Source organism: Perissodus microlepis, chromosome 3, assembly GCF_051167445.1.
Source record: "Perissodus microlepis isolate ML-2025 ecotype Zambia chromosome 3, ASM5116744v1, whole genome shotgun sequence".
In the NCBI taxonomy this organism is placed as follows: Eukaryota; Metazoa; Chordata; class Actinopteri; order Cichliformes; family Cichlidae; genus Perissodus; species Perissodus microlepis.
In genome coordinates this window covers 41,144,488-41,160,932 of record NC_140463.1, presented here as the reverse complement: position 1 = coordinate 41,160,932, position 16,445 = coordinate 41,144,488, and the positions used below count along the sequence as shown (strand labels likewise).

The following is a 16,445-nucleotide window of genomic DNA, read 5'->3' as shown; positions in this document are numbered from 1 at the left end:
TTTTTAAAAATTAACAATATGAATAGTTATTTTTTTTTAAATATACGTGCACATAACTTCCTGGTTTGAGACCGGATGTGGGGTTGTGCATTTCCGGTAGCTTTACTTTGCGGTCAATCGCTACTGCGAACATATACTCCAAAATCATGTCCAAAACTCGAAAATGGAAAGATTGCGTTAAGTTACAAAGAGCAGAAGGTGGGAACACTCACCGCTGTTGTGTCATAAAAAAATCTAATGATCAATTTTGACGTTTAAAGCGTTTAGATCGATCAGTTGTTTACATCACTCAACACAAGCAGAACTGCATTACTGCATGCAGAAGACACATCGTCCACATTCAGAAGCACATCTCTGTATAATGACTGGTCTTATGATTTAAACAGGCAAATGTTCAGCATTCAAACTACAGGTGATCTGTAGGAGAGACGATCTCCTCCGTGACATCTCTCCTGTACAGTACAGAATCGCTGCATCGAGACTCTGAAGTGCAGTACTGTATGTCCACGAAACGTTTTGCACCGTCAAAAAATAAAATTGGCTACTTGATTTCACCTATCGCTGGTTATTTTTAGAACATAACACCCGCGATAAACGAGGGACAGCTGAGAAATATAACATTTGAATCCCTTTTCTCTTTTGCTCTGAGGCGCGGGGGAAAAATATCGACAAGTCGATGAACATCATTTACAGATATATTGGGTAAATGCCCAAGACATCTATAGAAATGTAAATCGCCGCTTGATTCATTCATTTGCTTAACTTGTTTTGGACCGTAAACCAGGCGCGAATAGGACACCGGAAACAAAGCTCCCCACAGGAGTTTCTGCACCGGAAGTAGCATATGCTAACGTGCACATAGTCAATTACAACCACGCCTCTTCTTGTGCCTGTTAAGCCATTTCCTACTTCAAAAACAATGCCTTTACTGTGATAACACTAGCTGGCCCAAGGTTTTCTATAAATCAGTTAGTTTTCGGTCATATAATCGAACACTGTTTGTGTAAAGAACAAATAAAATCGGCCACTTAAAATTCTGAGTTTGGCAGAGAAAAGCAAAGGAAAAAAAAATCAAAATTACATAAACTTCAAACAGATTTTTGTCTTTCAAAAATGAATTTTTATTTCTTTCCATCGGGAATGTTGATGAGGCTTTAAAATGGGAAGTGAAAAAACAAGGCTCATCCTCGTGCTTCACTTTTACTTTCAGTAGAAATCACTGTTATCATCATAATCTATCACTTGTAACTGATCCTTTTTCTTTTCTTTGCCTTCTTCTTCCTCCTCTTCTTCTTCTTCTTCATCTGTCTTCTCATCTTTTTCAGTCTTGTCCTCCTCGTGAAATTTCTGGTATATCCCAGTCAGAGCTTTAGCTGCTTCTAGAGACACTTTGAGACTTCCTATCACCTCGTCTTCATCCACGCTCACAACTGGCAGGAAGAGAAACCATTTGAAAGAATATTATGATTTCTACAAATTAGATGTAGTCAACAGTCATTTTAACTACTATGAATTAATGTGAAGGGTCTTGATGGTTTCCTTCACATAATAAATATCCATTTATCTTCATGCATGCTCAATCATCCAGGTAGGGAAATCCCAAAAAGTTGATTCTGTTAATCTCGATGTGTGTTTCAGTGGGAGAAACGTTTCGTCAACCATCCAGACTGTGTGAGTGAAGAAGTCACTTGGATGAGTGATGTGTTTGTTGTTTCTCCCACTGAAAACTCTGCATCGAGATGAACAGACTTTTCGGCATATCCAATTAATAAACACTGCTCAAAAAAACCTCACGCACTGTCAAGCTGCTGTTCAATGACATCATTTCCTGTGAGCAGCAGTTCCTGTAGGTTCAGAAAAGCGTGTCCAACGTCCACACACTCCTCGTTATCGTCCATTGGCTCACTGACTACTGTGAACCTTAACCTGCCGTGACACGTACAGACACACGAACTTAAATTTAGAAGCAAGACTTTTCAATAGCAGAGATATTATTAAACTTCTTAAGTCAGATTTTAACGTCAGATTTGCAAACACTACCTGCCCTGGTTGGGGTCAGTGCCCTCCAACATCGTGTAAAGATACTGTCTAAGTGGAGTTGACTGTGAACCATCCACATAAATCACTGAGAAAGAAACAGAGAGATTTTGAGTCTATTTAGGATCTTTAAAGTTCAAAGCTTATTGGCACAAACATGGACAGCTCACCAACCCTTACCTCGTGTAAAGTTGTAGTGAATCTCCTCTCCTTTGGTAGGTTTGCGGAGGGACATGGGTGTTTCTGTTGTCTCCATCGGGATGCCCAGCAGCCGATATTCCACGTACACTCGCTGCACTGACTTATCCATCGCCACATTTGAGGAAGGTTCAAAAGTCAGGGACAGAATCTCCACTCGAAGCTTTTCTCCCTGGAATACAATGACAAATGTTGGCCTCCACATTATTTCCAAAATAAAAGCTCATATTGTGTCCCACTGTAGCGCTATGTAGAAGAGCACAGTAAAGGCGGTATGATTATAATGTTTCCTTTGTTGTCTGTTGTTGCTCTGTTTTTTCAGACAGTTACCTTCCTCATTTTTCGTTTTGGTGGTATGACAACGATGTCACTTTGTGAGGAACTTGACTCTGAAGATTCGGGGGCTTCAGTGTCCTCTGCAGCAGCTGTTTAGTCAAAATCAAAGCACTGTCAGCACTGAGCAGTCTTTTTTCTGCATGTTTAATGAATGGCAGAATAAAGCTATAAATTGCCGTAAGCAACCTAAATCAAGTGTGTTGTTTGTATATGAATAGTTACCACTCTCACTCCTGTCCTCGTCTTCACCCTCAACAACTGACACCTGATCCACAATGGAAATATCCTGAAAAAAGAAAAGAAGACAACACATGACACATGAGCCCATTCATCAAGTTCTCGCTTGTGTCTTTTCATTCTAAATTTACATAAATTAGCTTTTCACAGCATTGTTTTGAATACAAGAAGGTGATTGAGCTGACCTGAGTTCTGGCATCGCTGACAGAGCTGACCCTCGACGCAGTGGCGGGTGATTGTCTGGAAGATGTTCTCTCTGAATACCTTAAATAAGATTTAATACATTTTTAAAAATTAATCATGTTCTTCTTACAAAATTTCTTATACGTGACAGATGGATGAAACTGTTTAAAAAAAAATGTGATGCTGAAAGATTATTTTTTGTACCAATAAATAGTTGGTTTTGCAAAACATGAAGGTCTCTGTGTGGTGTTTAAAATGTCAAAAGTGTTGTTTCCAGCGAAAGAACCACTGCCCTCAGTGATTGATATTATTTGTTTACCATATTATTTACACATTTGGTCCATATCAGGTCTTGAAGTTAACTCTATTCTGGGAGAGTCAATCTTAAGCTGTTTCTGCTCAGCTCTGCTGATGATCATAAAAGCGATGGTTGAAACTTCCAGTCAATTATTAAAACAATTAAAACTGATTATTATGGATTTAAAAATCTTATTTGGTTTTCATATGTAACTATTTTCAGTGATATCAACTTTAAGAAGCGCCCCTTGTATTAAAAAGAAATTACTTAGTAGCTGGTAAATGAGAAGGTGTGGTCAGTCTTGGCTCAGGTGTCAGATGAGGTGTTCTCTGGTAAAGCTCAGGCGACCTCTTAGTAGACGTCTTTCTGTCTGTAGACGGTGGCCTCACAGAGGTGGTTTGCTCTGCTCTTACATCCTGTGAGCTCCTCTGCTTGGTGGGTGGTGGCCGAGGCTGTAAGCCGACAAATATTGTATATCAGTGCACAAACAAACATGGCTGTATTGTGTGCTGAACTACCTCACCCACACATTCTTCAGATTAAAACCCTACCCAGGCTTTCATCTCTTTCTGCAAAGGCTCAGGTTTCCAAGTCTGTGAAAAAAGCCATAGAAAAACAGATTTTAAGCTATAAGGGATAGGAAGTGTCTTTGAACACACAGATATCATGCACTTTCCTCACCTTCACTCTGGGCTTAGCTATGGGTCTCTGTGATGCATCATCCTTCTCTCGTCTCCTCTCCTCCCTTTCACTGCTTTCCCGTGCTCTGCCCTGCACGTCCGCTCTGCTTCCCTGTCGGCCTAGCAAGGCATCCACAGGTGGCTGAAATGGGTACTTCCATTTCATCATTACTCTGACCATGCCTCGAGGTCCACCGGCTGGATCTCTCAGCACATAATCCCCTGGCAAAATATAAAGAAACATGTGAGATATCCAGCCTTTCTGGTTTTTGAGCAATGCTACAAAATTGATTCAGAAACAGATGGTACTTTACAACCTGTATATGATCAGTTTCCCTAAACAAGCATGTAAATAGGTTAAATAAAAGTATTATAAACCAATTTGTGTTACTTTGTAGATACTTTGTAGCAACTTTTTTCCACCTTCATCTACATTAATGTCTCCTGGAGTTATGGATGCAGAAAAATCATGCAGTTCTTTTACTTTTCTCCATCCCTCACCTCTGATCTCTCTCCCTGTAGCCAGGGTTCGCAGTGGTATTGGGGTTTTGGCCAGATATGGTGGAGGTATCTGGTCATCACTGTCATCAAACACGTACACCCACAGACTGCTTGACCTGAGAAAAAAGTACAATTGAGTGAAGTTAGCAGGGTGCTAAAGGTGTGATTAGATAGAAACAAAAACAAAAGAAAACTTTTGAACTAGCGTACCTGAGGTACTGCAGCACATCAGTTGTTATTGCAAGTGGGTAACTAGTAGCGTCATTGAACACTGGATCAGCTGTGCACTTGGTTGTTTGAGAGACATGTGGTGGCAGGTCGTAGAGCCTGTATGTCAGGTAGGCATCAGGAAGTAGTCCTGGCCATCGAGCGCTGAGGCCCACACAGCGTTCCAGCATTACCACCAGTTCATTGGGGATTCCTCCACCATAGTCATGTAACTCCTGCCATAAATATAAACAGAGTCATAAATAGATTCTGTACATGTTTGGAAGCAGAGCATCCAACTTTAAAAGGCTACTTCACCCAAACTGGACTCAAATTGGAAATAAATAAATATAATGAATGCATTTTGTAACAAATACATACACTTAACTGTAAAGCTAATACTGAACAAGGTGACAAGGGGCACAGATTTGCCTTAACACATGTGAACATACATGTAGCTCATACAGTAGGTGCAGTATGAGCTGGAAGGCCAAATTGTGTGTATTCCCAGTGTGGACACACTATTCACTGTGCTTTCATCAGCTTATCTTCTCTCTGATTTACCTCATGAATGTTGTCTTGCCACCCAAGCGTGATCTGCACAGGGCTTCTGTGTCTCACTGTTTTCCAGTCAGCTCCACTCTCTGCCACAGTGGCCACAGGCTCTGCAGGAGGGAACAGACGTGCCCAGAAATCCACAACACCAACAATTTCACCCTCGTGTCCTGAGAGGGAGACGGTAAATAAAACGAAAACATTTCTAAGAGATCTTTTTTTTCATCTATGCAGTGGAATTAACAAAACAGCTTCTCTTTACACACCTGTAATATTCACGTGTCCACCAATACGCTCTCCTCTCCTCTCTATGGCACCCATTAGAGACATTTGTCCACTTCCGTGGGTCACAAACCGGACTCCTCCTAATGCCTGGTGGAGCTCTACTCTGACTCTTGACCCCTGACCTCCCAGCCGGCCCACATCCCGGACTGTCAGGCAGTAGCGGGATGTGAAGCCATAATTGGGCTGGCTTCCCGACACCAGAGGAGTAGAGTGCATCTCAAAGTCCAGCAGGCTGTACGTGCAGAAGCTCACAATATCTTCACCTTTATCTGCCCCTGGATGGATGCCCCCCATAATACGCAGTCCTGCTGGGGTGAAGGTTGCAGCCTGGTGGTGGGAATGAGCAGTTATCATAACCTTTGGGAAAACAGCTTGAAATTATTCAGGCTCGGGATGTGAGTCTTTACCTTCAGGTGGATCTCTAGCAGCGATTCCCCAGTCTTGAGCTGAGAGAATGACATGTCATCCTCAATGGGCTGCACCACCTCCTGATCTCCAACTGGCCAGGTGTACTGTACTGGTATGGTACGTTTGTAGTTCCTGGGGCTGTATGCCAACTCTTTCAACTGGGCTTTAGGTACAGAGGAGAAAATAAAATATTTGGAGATTCTGTCTAATGTACATCATTTCTTGCATGTCAAATAGTAAGTCTGAGTAAGTAATTAGCAATTGTTTGTCGTTACTATAATGTAGAAAGGGTTGCTGTCATTTTCATCGTCACACCTTGTAAACTGTTGATCTGCAGAGCTCTTTTTGATAGCAGTTTGTCTTTCTCTGCAATCCTCCTCCTGCTCTCCTCTCTCTCTCTCTCCACCTTCTGGCTGACTGTACTTAACTCTTGCTTTGAGAAGAAAATGGGAGAAATTGCGAAAAAATGGCAATAACGGCTATGTTCCACATAATTCACATATGCATTTAAAAGCTGTGCAAACCTGCAGGTCTTTAGTGATTTGGTGCTCCAGCAGTAAAAGGTTTCTGGTTTTCTGTAATTCGAGCACAGACTCAGCATGAGATGCCTGGATATTCACCAGCTCGCAGGGTGAATCTTCCAACTTCCCGTCAGCCAGGAGGAAGCGCAAACCCTCCTTGCTCTCCTGCTGCATTCTAAATGCCTGCAGTGAAAACGACACGAGGCTAAAAAAAAGGCAATTTATCTACTAATTTATGTGGTTTGTTTGTCTAACAGGGTACAACAGAGTGCAAACCTTGATCTGCAGAAGGGTTTCACTCAGCTCCTCAACGCTCATGTCAAACTCCTGGAAGAGAGGGAACTGTGTCACAAAGTGTGCTTAAAGCAACGATAACACACAGAAAGTGTAAATTAGCTGCTGAAAACTTTGGACCTTGCTCACAGAGTCCAGCCTGTCCTGCAGAGCAGAGACCTGCTCCTTGTACCGGAGCACCTCCTGTTCCAGCTGCTCTTGTTTGTCTCTCATAGACAAAGAAAGCTCTGAATGTAACAACAGAAATGAACAAACGGGGTTGTTATTACACAACCTGTTTGCTTTGGACGAGCACATGCTGAGAAATGAAGAGACCTCTTTCTTGCTCCATCTGCTCCTCCAGTATCTCCTTCTCTCGTCTCAGTTTCTCCTTCTCTACTTCCAGCCTGCGCCTGTCTTCCTGCTCTGCCAGCAGCATTTCCTCCATCCTGCTGATATTTTCCCCGAGATTCTCGCTTGTCTGGAGCACTTCTTTCTGTTTTTCCACCTGGTGATCATGGTTGCTTTGAGAAGATAAAGTACTGAAAAAAGGGTGGAAAAGAAGGTTTAAATAACCACTGAAACAACAGGTGATGTTTTGTGGTTTATATTGGAATTAATAACTTTCTTTGGTCTTGAAGCACATACTGTTTTACCTTTCTAGCAGCGTGTCATAGTTTCTTTTAATCAGGTCCCTCTCTCCTTCCAGGTCTGATATCCTCTCCTGCAGCTGATAGAGAAATTATATATTATATGATCTCCAGATTTTTGGTAATGAACCATAGACATCCTTCTGTCATCTTTGAGGTTCTCTCTTAGATTTGTTCATGCAGATGAGGTAGCGTACCTTGTCGAGGGTCTGCAGAGACAGGGTCGTGTTGGTAAGCTGTCCCTCTAGTTCCAGAGCTTTTTGTCTTTCCTGTTTCAGTTGTTCGGTCAGTTCCTCAGCTTTCCCCAGCAGAGCTCCCTGACTTTCCCTCATTGATCTCTGAGTCTGATATAAAAACATGGCAGTCAAAATTACGATTAGCGGTTTTTCAAATTTTATTTACCTGAAACATCAGCTGAACTTTATCAGTGTGCTGAGACCTTTACCTCTTCTAGCTGATTCTCATAAGCCTAGAAGAAAAGCAAAATGTCTAGTAAGCTGAAAAAAGAAGTTCATGTGACATAAGAAAAGAAATGTTTGACAGACTGTGTTTCTGACCTCTTGCAGGTTGGTGAATTTCTCCTGTGTAACTCTCAGGGCAGCGCTCTTTTCTGAAAGCTGCTTTTGCAGACGGATTAAATCCACATTCTCCCTGATAGTTATTCTGGTAGAGACAAATCATTTTGGACATATTTCATGGATGAATTTACTTATGTTCTTTTTAAAAAAAAAGCAAAAATGCAAGTGTTTGCTTATGTTTGTGTTTAAAGTTTAAGATCACAGGCTTATTTTCTGTCTTTTCTGTCCTCACCGTTACGGCGGTGGATGCTCAAACATGATGAACGCTTTAAACAAGGCTTCATCTCAGACAGCTCTATTTTTGCTTTTTCAGTTTTTGTTGATGACAAAGAGAGGGAACAATCCTGGTGTTTGCTCACACCTTCTGTTTGCAATTTGCAGCCAATAAGAAGAAAGTTCAAAAAGGAGACTGAGGAGCTACGACACACAGTGAGCTTTCAGACAGTGAGTGGGTTGAACGGACAGGCTGTGCCGAAGCCCAGTAAAACATAAACAATACTTATTTTAAATCAGCTGATTCACTCACTGGTGAACTGTGCAAAGCTTGTCTGGTAGAGTGTGAAAGTGAGCACAAAGGGCTCAACTCAATTCAAGTGTACAGCTGTGATACAACGTGTGAGATCATTGTATGATATGCTGAGAGGATACATGCTGTATCATGCACACAGGCACTTAGCTCTACAATGCTGCCATTTAACGTTCTTGTTTAGGAGGAAATGCTACAAACGGCACAAGCAAATTAAGTCAAATTAGGACGCTGTCATGCTGAGCATTCACAGTTATTCTCACAGTGAACATAAATATCCCCTAAAAAGCCTTTCAAAAAATGTAGCAACATCAATTATCCTATTTTATTTAATTGTTTCATTATTGTCTCTGTGATGTCTCTGCTGTAGCTACCGGTGTCTGTCGGCCTGTTGCTTCCTCATCTCTCGAAAGGTCCCCTCAATCTCTTTCTCTTTCTCTCTCAGTGAGTCTCTGAGCGCCTGGGCAGTTAGTTCCAGCTCTGCCACCCTCACCTGTTCTGTCATAGTGGACCTGCTGGGTGGGAAAGACACAGTGAGATCATGATGAGACTCTCAGAGGTTTTCAGTGCAGATGTTTTCCTTGTCGCTTATTAATGTGCGTCATGTGATTTACTTCAGCTACGTGGTCAGTCATGTCACGCTAAAGGATGATCTGCTGCAGCTAATGGATCATTTGGTCATTTAGCACATCACACATGGGACACTTACAACCTCTCCATCTCTGCCCTGGTGTCTTCCAGTGTAGGGCCATATCGAGGTGGTGCAGTCTGGGCTGCCCTCCTCATTCCACCGTCTCCGTCCAGATTTTTACCTAACAACACGAAGACCAGGGAAGCAAAATAAAGAGATTTAAGAGGGAATCACTGCGGCCTCTATTCTTGTTGTTGTTGTTGTTGCGCACACCTTTGCTGAATTTGTAGGGTGTGCGAGCTCCCAGGTCCATAATGTGCTGCTTGGCCAGGCTGAGTTTGTTCTGCAGCACTCCTTTCTGGCTCTCCAGCATTGCCACTCGGGCTTCCAGCTCCTGTATTGTGTCCTCCATGTCCCTCTCCTTAACACCACTGGAGCCAGGACTGGTCTGACGAAGACGCATTAGCCTAGCAGACATACTGAGGCAAAGCAGAGAGGTTTAATTGGCCACAGTTTGCATTAGCTGACAGGTGTTCAGTAAGTGCCTTTAAAGAGTGCAAAAGGCACTCCTTAATCTCTCTTTGAGGTTTCAATATTACTTTCATCTTATTGCCAGTAAATAAATTTTCATTAATATGCTCCACGTTGTTCAAATGTATGGAATCAGGTACAAAAAGTGTTTTTTGTGTGTGTTACCTGCGTAGTCTCTGGTCCTGGGTGCGTGTGTGTTGTTTTAGCACACTGTTCTCCTCCTGCAGTCGGAGGCACAGGTCCTCCAGGTGCTCTCTGGGAAATCGAAAAAGGCGCTGAGGGTCTGCTGGACAGGGAGATGGAGACACAGAGAAAGCACACACAGACATGAAAACTGAAGATTCTCTTGTGCGACTTCCATACAGACTATAAAAACCTGAAGTGCTTTTACCTTTTGTCCTCATGACATGATGCTTCTTCCAGGACTTGACATCCCGTAGAGTATCTGAGAAGATGGCAATGAGGCGATATTTGCAGAGTTATTCCTAATGATTTACAGTTTATTTATTGCCTTAAACCTGCTCATAATTAATAAACTGAGACTTAATGCAAAGCTAAATTGTAACTTTCATTGGCATTATCTCTTTGATGCTTGTACTTCAAGGTTTTGGTTTATTTTCTTCAAGTTGTGTTTTTAAGGACAGACAAAAACACATGTCAGTACAAACCAACCTGGGACAGTTGGCATCAGTCCCCCTCTCATCAGGCCCACATCCCTCACTGGGAGGTCCCCAGCTGTCTCGTCCACCACCAGCGACATTACAGCACTCGTCACAGACTCATCTTCTCAGAAACCGTCAGCCTTACAAAACCTGAATTTGGTTCAAATTAGGTTGAATTGCTGAAGACGAAATACCTTAATACTGCAAATATGACATGTTTTAAAGTTTCACTATGGTAACTACACTAAACGGCTTACAACAATTAAAAACAGAGAGAGAGAGAATAATTGTAGGGTCTCTACAGTCTAACTGTTTTTAAAGATATTCCAAAGTGACTACTTTAAACTGTAATGTGCTCAATGCCCAGAAAAGCTAACAGTTTTTTAAAGAATTCAGACTTCAACACTGAAAGCTTTCCTAATAAGAGCTATTTAACTCACCGTGTGAGAATTGTGTGGTGTTTCCTGCTTGAGCCTGGTGTCCAGCACAACCAGGCAGGCTTTATGACTGTGCTTCCTGTCCAGGTTTAATCCCTCTTAAGACTTGATTCTTTCGTTCCTTCCCAACCTCTGTTAGCTTAGTCTTCACAGAGAGATGCTTTCTACTTTAGATCTATGTTAATATATTTCCGTGCATAGATGTAATTCACTGAGAAACATTAGTATATAGTAGTCGTGGTCCAATCTTGAAGCAGTGTTCCACATGCGTGGATGCTAATCCTATTTCCATGCTAATCTGATTAGCGAGCATCAGATTGTAGATTAAGATGTGCTCTGAAATCAGTTTGTAGTTAGGTTATAATGACTGAGGAGAGCTGTTATTAGAGTGAAGCAGGTCTCAGATCTGTTTACTGAAGCACAAGGGAAGCAGATAATAAATAAGTGGGTGGAGGCTGTAAGCATATACAACAGATAACAGCAGCTGATTGAAAAACACGAGTATGGTTCTCATGTAGTGCTTTTCTACTCAAGGTCACTTTTATTACAGTATTTTCAGAGGCTAAGAATTAATTGACTGACAAGCAGTTTCATGGCCTGATGGTTTATTATACAAATGAAAAGGACATATGAAGACGATTCAGTCAATTCATTGTGTTGCATTTGTATGCTATAGATTTTCAGTGTCGTTTTAAATACAAGGATTTACAAGAACATTAGAGCTGTAACACTCAAGAACGGGAAGACCAGAAAACAGATGAAACCAAGACGAACTTGTATCAGGATGATGGGAGGAGAAACGTGTGGAGAAGGAAAGAAACAGTTGATGATCAGAAGCATGTGGTGGGACCAGTGTTATGGCATGGACATGTACAGTCACTAGTGTTTATTGATGATGTGACAGCTGATAGAAGTAAAGGGATGAATTCTCTAGTATACAAGCCAGAATACAATATATCCTATATGTAGAAATCATTATTTTACAGTTGCTAAGCAAAGCAAGTAGAGTTTGAGGTATTTATTGAGAAAGGAGTATTTTTTTATGAACAGTTTCATTCAAAAATGTAATACTAACTTTACAATTTGCATGCAGTTTTTAAATGTTTAAAAATATCTTCATGCATTACAAAACAAGGAACAGTTTAATGCAAAAAAACAAAAACAAACCCAGACCGACGTACATCATATAGTGATGTCATCTAAGTCCTTGCCTTCATCAATTCCACTGACTTGGCGGATGATAAGTGGTGATTTGTTGCTGCTGTTGTCACTCATGTCAGGGTTAAAAAAGGGAAGCATGGCGTCGGTGAATCGGACGCATTTGAAAGAATAGATGTGTGACTGGGTCTCTGCGTCGTAAAATGACACCCTGCCTTCCTCATAATCCAAAAACACCCCAATGACATGTGGTCTCTGAGCGAGGCACAACAGCTCTGCCTGTCCAGCACATGCCCGGTACTCACTGCCCTTCCTCAAACAGATAGTCCAATAACCATCTTCTGGACACAGTGTGACCAAACCTTTCCTGTTGACTGATTCTTTAGCTACACCTAGATCCCACGCTGTCTTGTCTCCGACATCCACCTCCCAGTAGTGCCTTCCTGTGGTGAATCCCTGTTTAAGGAGAGAGCTACACATCACTGACTGCCCATTTTTCCGTGTATCACAGAGAGCAATAAAAAGACAAAATGTTTAAAGGGGAACCCGCTACATCTTTAATTACCTTGAGGGCGAGGACACATGGCGCCGTGTCAAAACGCTCTGGTATGTCGGCCACGTTTTGTTCAGCCTCTCCATCCCAGACCTGCCTCCCATCCTCTGATAAAACCAGCCAAGGGTTGGCTGTCCTGGGGTCCAGCTGAACATCAGCTGGTAGGAAGACACAGTTTATGTGGGACTTTATTAGCCTCTTATTTCTAATAAGAAAATATTTTTGTGTGGTTTTCTGTTTTGTCAAAGCAGGAAATATAAATGTTCCCTTTCATGACAGTTAACACTCTTACCTGCATACTGCTGAATCTTCTCATGCTCTGCAAAAAGATCGGAACATACGGTCAAAACTACTCCACCCATGTGTGATCTTTGATTGCGATGTTGTTTGAAAGCAGCTGTTCAGTCATTTAATGTAATGATGTTGACAAAAAATAAATACATAAAAAAATCAGAATAGATATGAACCTTGAATGGAAAGTTTTTTCAGCTCCGATTGCAGCTGCTGTTCAATGCTGACCACTGCTCTGCGTAATATCCCCAAACTGGTGTCTGCATGGACGATGGTTTCAGAGCAGGATTTGGCCGATGGAGGAGAACTCAGAGCTGGAAACCTCTGACACAAAGAAGAGAAAACTTACTTTAAAAGCAATGATTTACAATACAAAGTAGGATGACTTAAAAAAAAATCCTGCTTTTTGTAACTGGATACATTAACAGCAAAACAATGACAAATGATCCGTCTCCCACTGAATTGGAGCCACTTCCCATGTGTTTTTTCTGTCTACCTCCCCACCTTCTGGAAAATAAACTAAATTCCTAACCTGTATGAGATGGAGGTGGTCATCTGTGTGAAAAAGCTGCTCCATTTCACTTCTTCTCCTCTGCAGTTCAGTGATTTCCAGCTCAAGTTCTGCAACGAGCCTGTCTGCCCTCTGCTCCGCTGCCGCCTGCCTCCTCTGGATCATCTCCACCAGCTCGGCTTGATTTCTCTCCATGGTACGAATGAGAGCGGAGAAAACCTGCACGCTTTTCTCTATGTCTCTCTTTGAATTTACCTATAGAGGGCATTAAGCAAATACAAACAAAAACACATTTTTCCTCAGGGAAGCAAAACGTTCAGCAGTAGATCAATTTGAACACATGTGGCTTCCAAGCAGAACAATACAGAACCCAGACAGTTGATTATGTCCATCTGAACATCGTGTTTTCAGTGAGAGAAATATGTTGTCACTCATTTAAGTGAGTTCATCAGTCTCAGGGAACTTACATAATGACCGAAACCAGCACCATTGCCTAACAATGTCCAGATTTCACACCCTGGACAGGGAGGAATGCCTGTTTAAGCGGGAGACAAGGAGGCCATTTACGTGAAAAAGGAACTATGATCTGAGAACTGAACTGACTTACAATGTGCTGATTGATCAGTGGTCACAACAATTTGCATATTAATGATGATGAAACTGAGCTCACAGTCCATTGTTATGGAATGGTGCCAGTTTCTAGGTGCTTTAATCACAGCCTGAGAGGCTTAAACCCCCAGATATTCTATGCTCTTATGTTAACTCACTTTGCTGAGCTCCACGCATCGTTTAATCTCCTCCACTTTCTGCAGTCTGTCCTGGATCATTTGCTGAACATCACCCTCGATCCTCTTCATCTGCGCCTAAATGTTAAAACGAGGACAGAACCTTTAAATAGTTACAGTCTTATTCCAGAGTTTAGCATTTAATTTAACAAGAGTTCAGTGCTGCTGAGGAGTTCACACCTTCCTCTCTTGGCTTTCTCGTTCCACTGGGACCGTTTTGTGTGAGCGGTGGTCGGTTTCGGTGCACAGCACACAAACACACCTCTGGTCACTCCTGCAGAACAGCTCCAAAAGCCTTTGGTGCTTTTTACACATCCTGTTCTGCAGCATTGCCACGGGTTCAATCAGCTTGTGAATCCTCAAAGTGGCAACTCTCAGGTGAGGCTCCAGGTGCATCTCGCAGTACGAAGTCAGACACGTGAGGCATGATTTCAGTGCCTTAGTTTTCGTTCCTGTGCACACATCGCAATAGATGACTTTTTCTGTCGCTGCAATCACGCCGTTCTGCCTTCTCGCTCGGATCTGCTCTGAAATTTCCTTCGCAAAAGAGTTTTCACAAAGCTCAGGGCGGCCTTCAAAGACTGTGTGACATTTGGGGCAGCTAATTGCACGGCTAATGTCCCAGTGTGTTGTGATGCAGGTGAAGCAGAAGCTGTGACCGCAGGGGATGGAGACGGGCTCTGAGAAAACATCTTGGCAGATGGAGCACTGAAACTGCACCTCTGACAGACGAAAACTATTGGAAGCCATCGCCTCAGAGCTAAAGAAAGAACATTAGAGAGGAGAGAGCTTAGAAAACATTAATCATTTACTTTCTGAGTCACTGAGAAAGTCACTATTGGTAACACTGGGACATTTACAAGGCTAACAAATTACCTCAAACGTAGATCAAGGTCATTTTTCAAGGCATTTCCCTTATTGTCGGCTCTGTAAGTACTTGGAATAGAGCCAGACGCACAAACCTCCTTATCAATGGTTTGAAAGAATTCAAAGCAGTTCACTGGACAAAGTCCAGCTGCATGGTGACATAGTTCAGCCTTTCACTTCCTCTTTAAGCTTAACTTTAAAAAAGGGCCTGAGACACTGAACAGACATACTAACATGCTCCTTCTTTTCCAACCATTGTAATTTGGATGTGGAACCTTTTCAGTATAACATATTCCCTTAGGGGGTAAAAACTGACAGCTTCAGATATTAGTATAAAGTATGTTATCTGTCTGGTACAAAGGAAAGCAGATCAAGAGCAGAAATATCTAAAAAATAATGTTGAGTCATACCTAGTTCATCTCTCATCGTGTTTTGCTCTTACCTTTCCTGAATGCGAAAGCTGATCTCTGAGGCAGCGAAGCATAATACTAGCACTGTGGTTGTGAAGCCAAAGTCCTCCCTATTCAGCTGTTGGCACACCCACACGACTCTCCCCCTCATTCTCTTTTTTCTCCTTTGCATTTTGTTCCTGGGTAGGAGGAGTAAGGTCTGTATCAGGTGCATTGCTGGTTTTGTATTGTGTGGCAGTTCTTTGTATGGATGTATTGCTGCTGTGTTTGTATTGCACACACCTTAAATGTTGATTTTAAATAAAAAAAAAAATATATATATATATTATATTTTTGAACACGGATGATTTATCTGTTACCCATTTCTCATACTCCTGCAATAGATTCACAGCTCAACACGCTGAAAAGATCTTCAGAAAACTGCAGCACTGATCCATATTGTCTGAAGACCTACTTTTTAAAAATGTCACCTATAAACCCAGTGAAAAAATCTTGGTGCTGCAGAAAGTCAATTGTCAGTTAAAGTGAATATTAAGAGATGTTTACACTGAAAAAAAGAACAAAAGCAGAGGTTAGTCTCACCTCCTCAGAAGTATCCTCAGCATCCTTTAGATACATTGCATGCTTTAGATTCGATGGCAATGGCTGAGTTGATTCATATAGTACATTTGCTTACATGATTACATGACTGAATTTGTTGAACACAAAAGAGAACAAAAAAGAGAAAAAAAAAATCTATGTTGGCCTATTATATTTTAAAGCAATAAAAAGTACAAAACAAAATTTGAAATAAAAGACAAGTTAATACATACATACACACACTAAAGAGATTCAGGAAAAAAAAACTTCAACTACTCAGAAACCAAACAACTGGCAGAACAACATTGTTTTTCTTTATGTTGCAAGTTCATGGGAGAAACAGAAGAGTGTTCTTCAAGCGTAGCATGCTGGTACTCTGTAACACCCTCGGACAAAAACTATTTCATCCTAATGACAAAACACATAAAAACAAACTGAACTGTTTGTGCTGTGCAATTGAGTGAGGAGTGCTCAGACCTTTACATAGGAGAGCCCACTCTGCAGATGCATAGTACAACATAGGAGACCCAGCTCATCAGCACAGATGTACATATTCA

The 16,445-nt window shown here is 41.7% G+C and overlaps 2 protein-coding genes across 5 annotated transcripts; both read right to left on the bottom strand.

The window, feature by feature from the left end:
• Nucleotides 1–52: 52 nt before the first annotated feature.
• Nucleotides 53–11,007, bottom strand: rpgrip1 (RPGR interacting protein 1). Of its 4 annotated transcripts, none has more exons than XM_084924468.1 (31): nt 10,738–11,007; nt 10,308–10,447; nt 10,027–10,080; nt 9,801–9,921; nt 9,378–9,583; nt 9,183–9,285; nt 8,848–8,988; nt 7,927–8,032; nt 7,815–7,838; nt 7,567–7,713; nt 7,376–7,449; nt 7,056–7,261; nt 6,861–6,967; nt 6,723–6,773; nt 6,450–6,629; nt 6,241–6,358; nt 5,925–6,088; nt 5,499–5,844; nt 5,242–5,402; nt 4,681–4,913; nt 4,471–4,586; nt 3,971–4,191; nt 3,841–3,882; nt 3,557–3,741; nt 2,994–3,072; nt 2,794–2,857; nt 2,566–2,660; nt 2,218–2,407; nt 2,041–2,125; nt 1,799–1,926; nt 53–1,430 (listed from the first exon to the last, which is right to left on the bottom strand). In XM_084924468.1, the coding sequence occupies exons 2-31, from the start codon at nt 10,393–10,395 to the stop codon at nt 1,207–1,209; spliced, it is 4,059 nt and encodes a 1,352-aa protein (XP_084780594.1). In that variant the 5' UTR covers nt 10,396–10,447; nt 10,738–11,007; the 3' UTR covers nt 53–1,206. The 4 variants fall into 4 exon arrangements, with proteins under 4 accessions (XP_084780594.1, XP_084780596.1, XP_084780595.1 ...); XM_084924470.1 differs by having other exon boundaries at nt 8,848–8,985; XM_084924469.1 differs by having other exon boundaries at nt 9,801–9,918.
• A 315-nt stretch (nt 11,008–11,322) lies between these two features.
• Nucleotides 11,323–15,523, bottom strand: LOC146391517 (E3 ubiquitin-protein ligase TRIM39-like). Its single transcript, XM_084924467.1, has 8 exons — nt 15,342–15,523; nt 14,213–14,792; nt 14,015–14,110; nt 13,269–13,502; nt 12,913–13,060; nt 12,738–12,764; nt 12,458–12,603; nt 11,323–12,348 (listed from the first exon to the last, which is right to left on the bottom strand). The coding sequence occupies exons 1-8, from the start codon at nt 15,521–15,523 to the stop codon at nt 11,917–11,919; spliced, it is 1,845 nt and encodes a 614-aa protein (XP_084780593.1). The 3' UTR covers nt 11,323–11,916.
• Between the last annotated feature and the right edge of the window lie 922 nt (nt 15,524–16,445).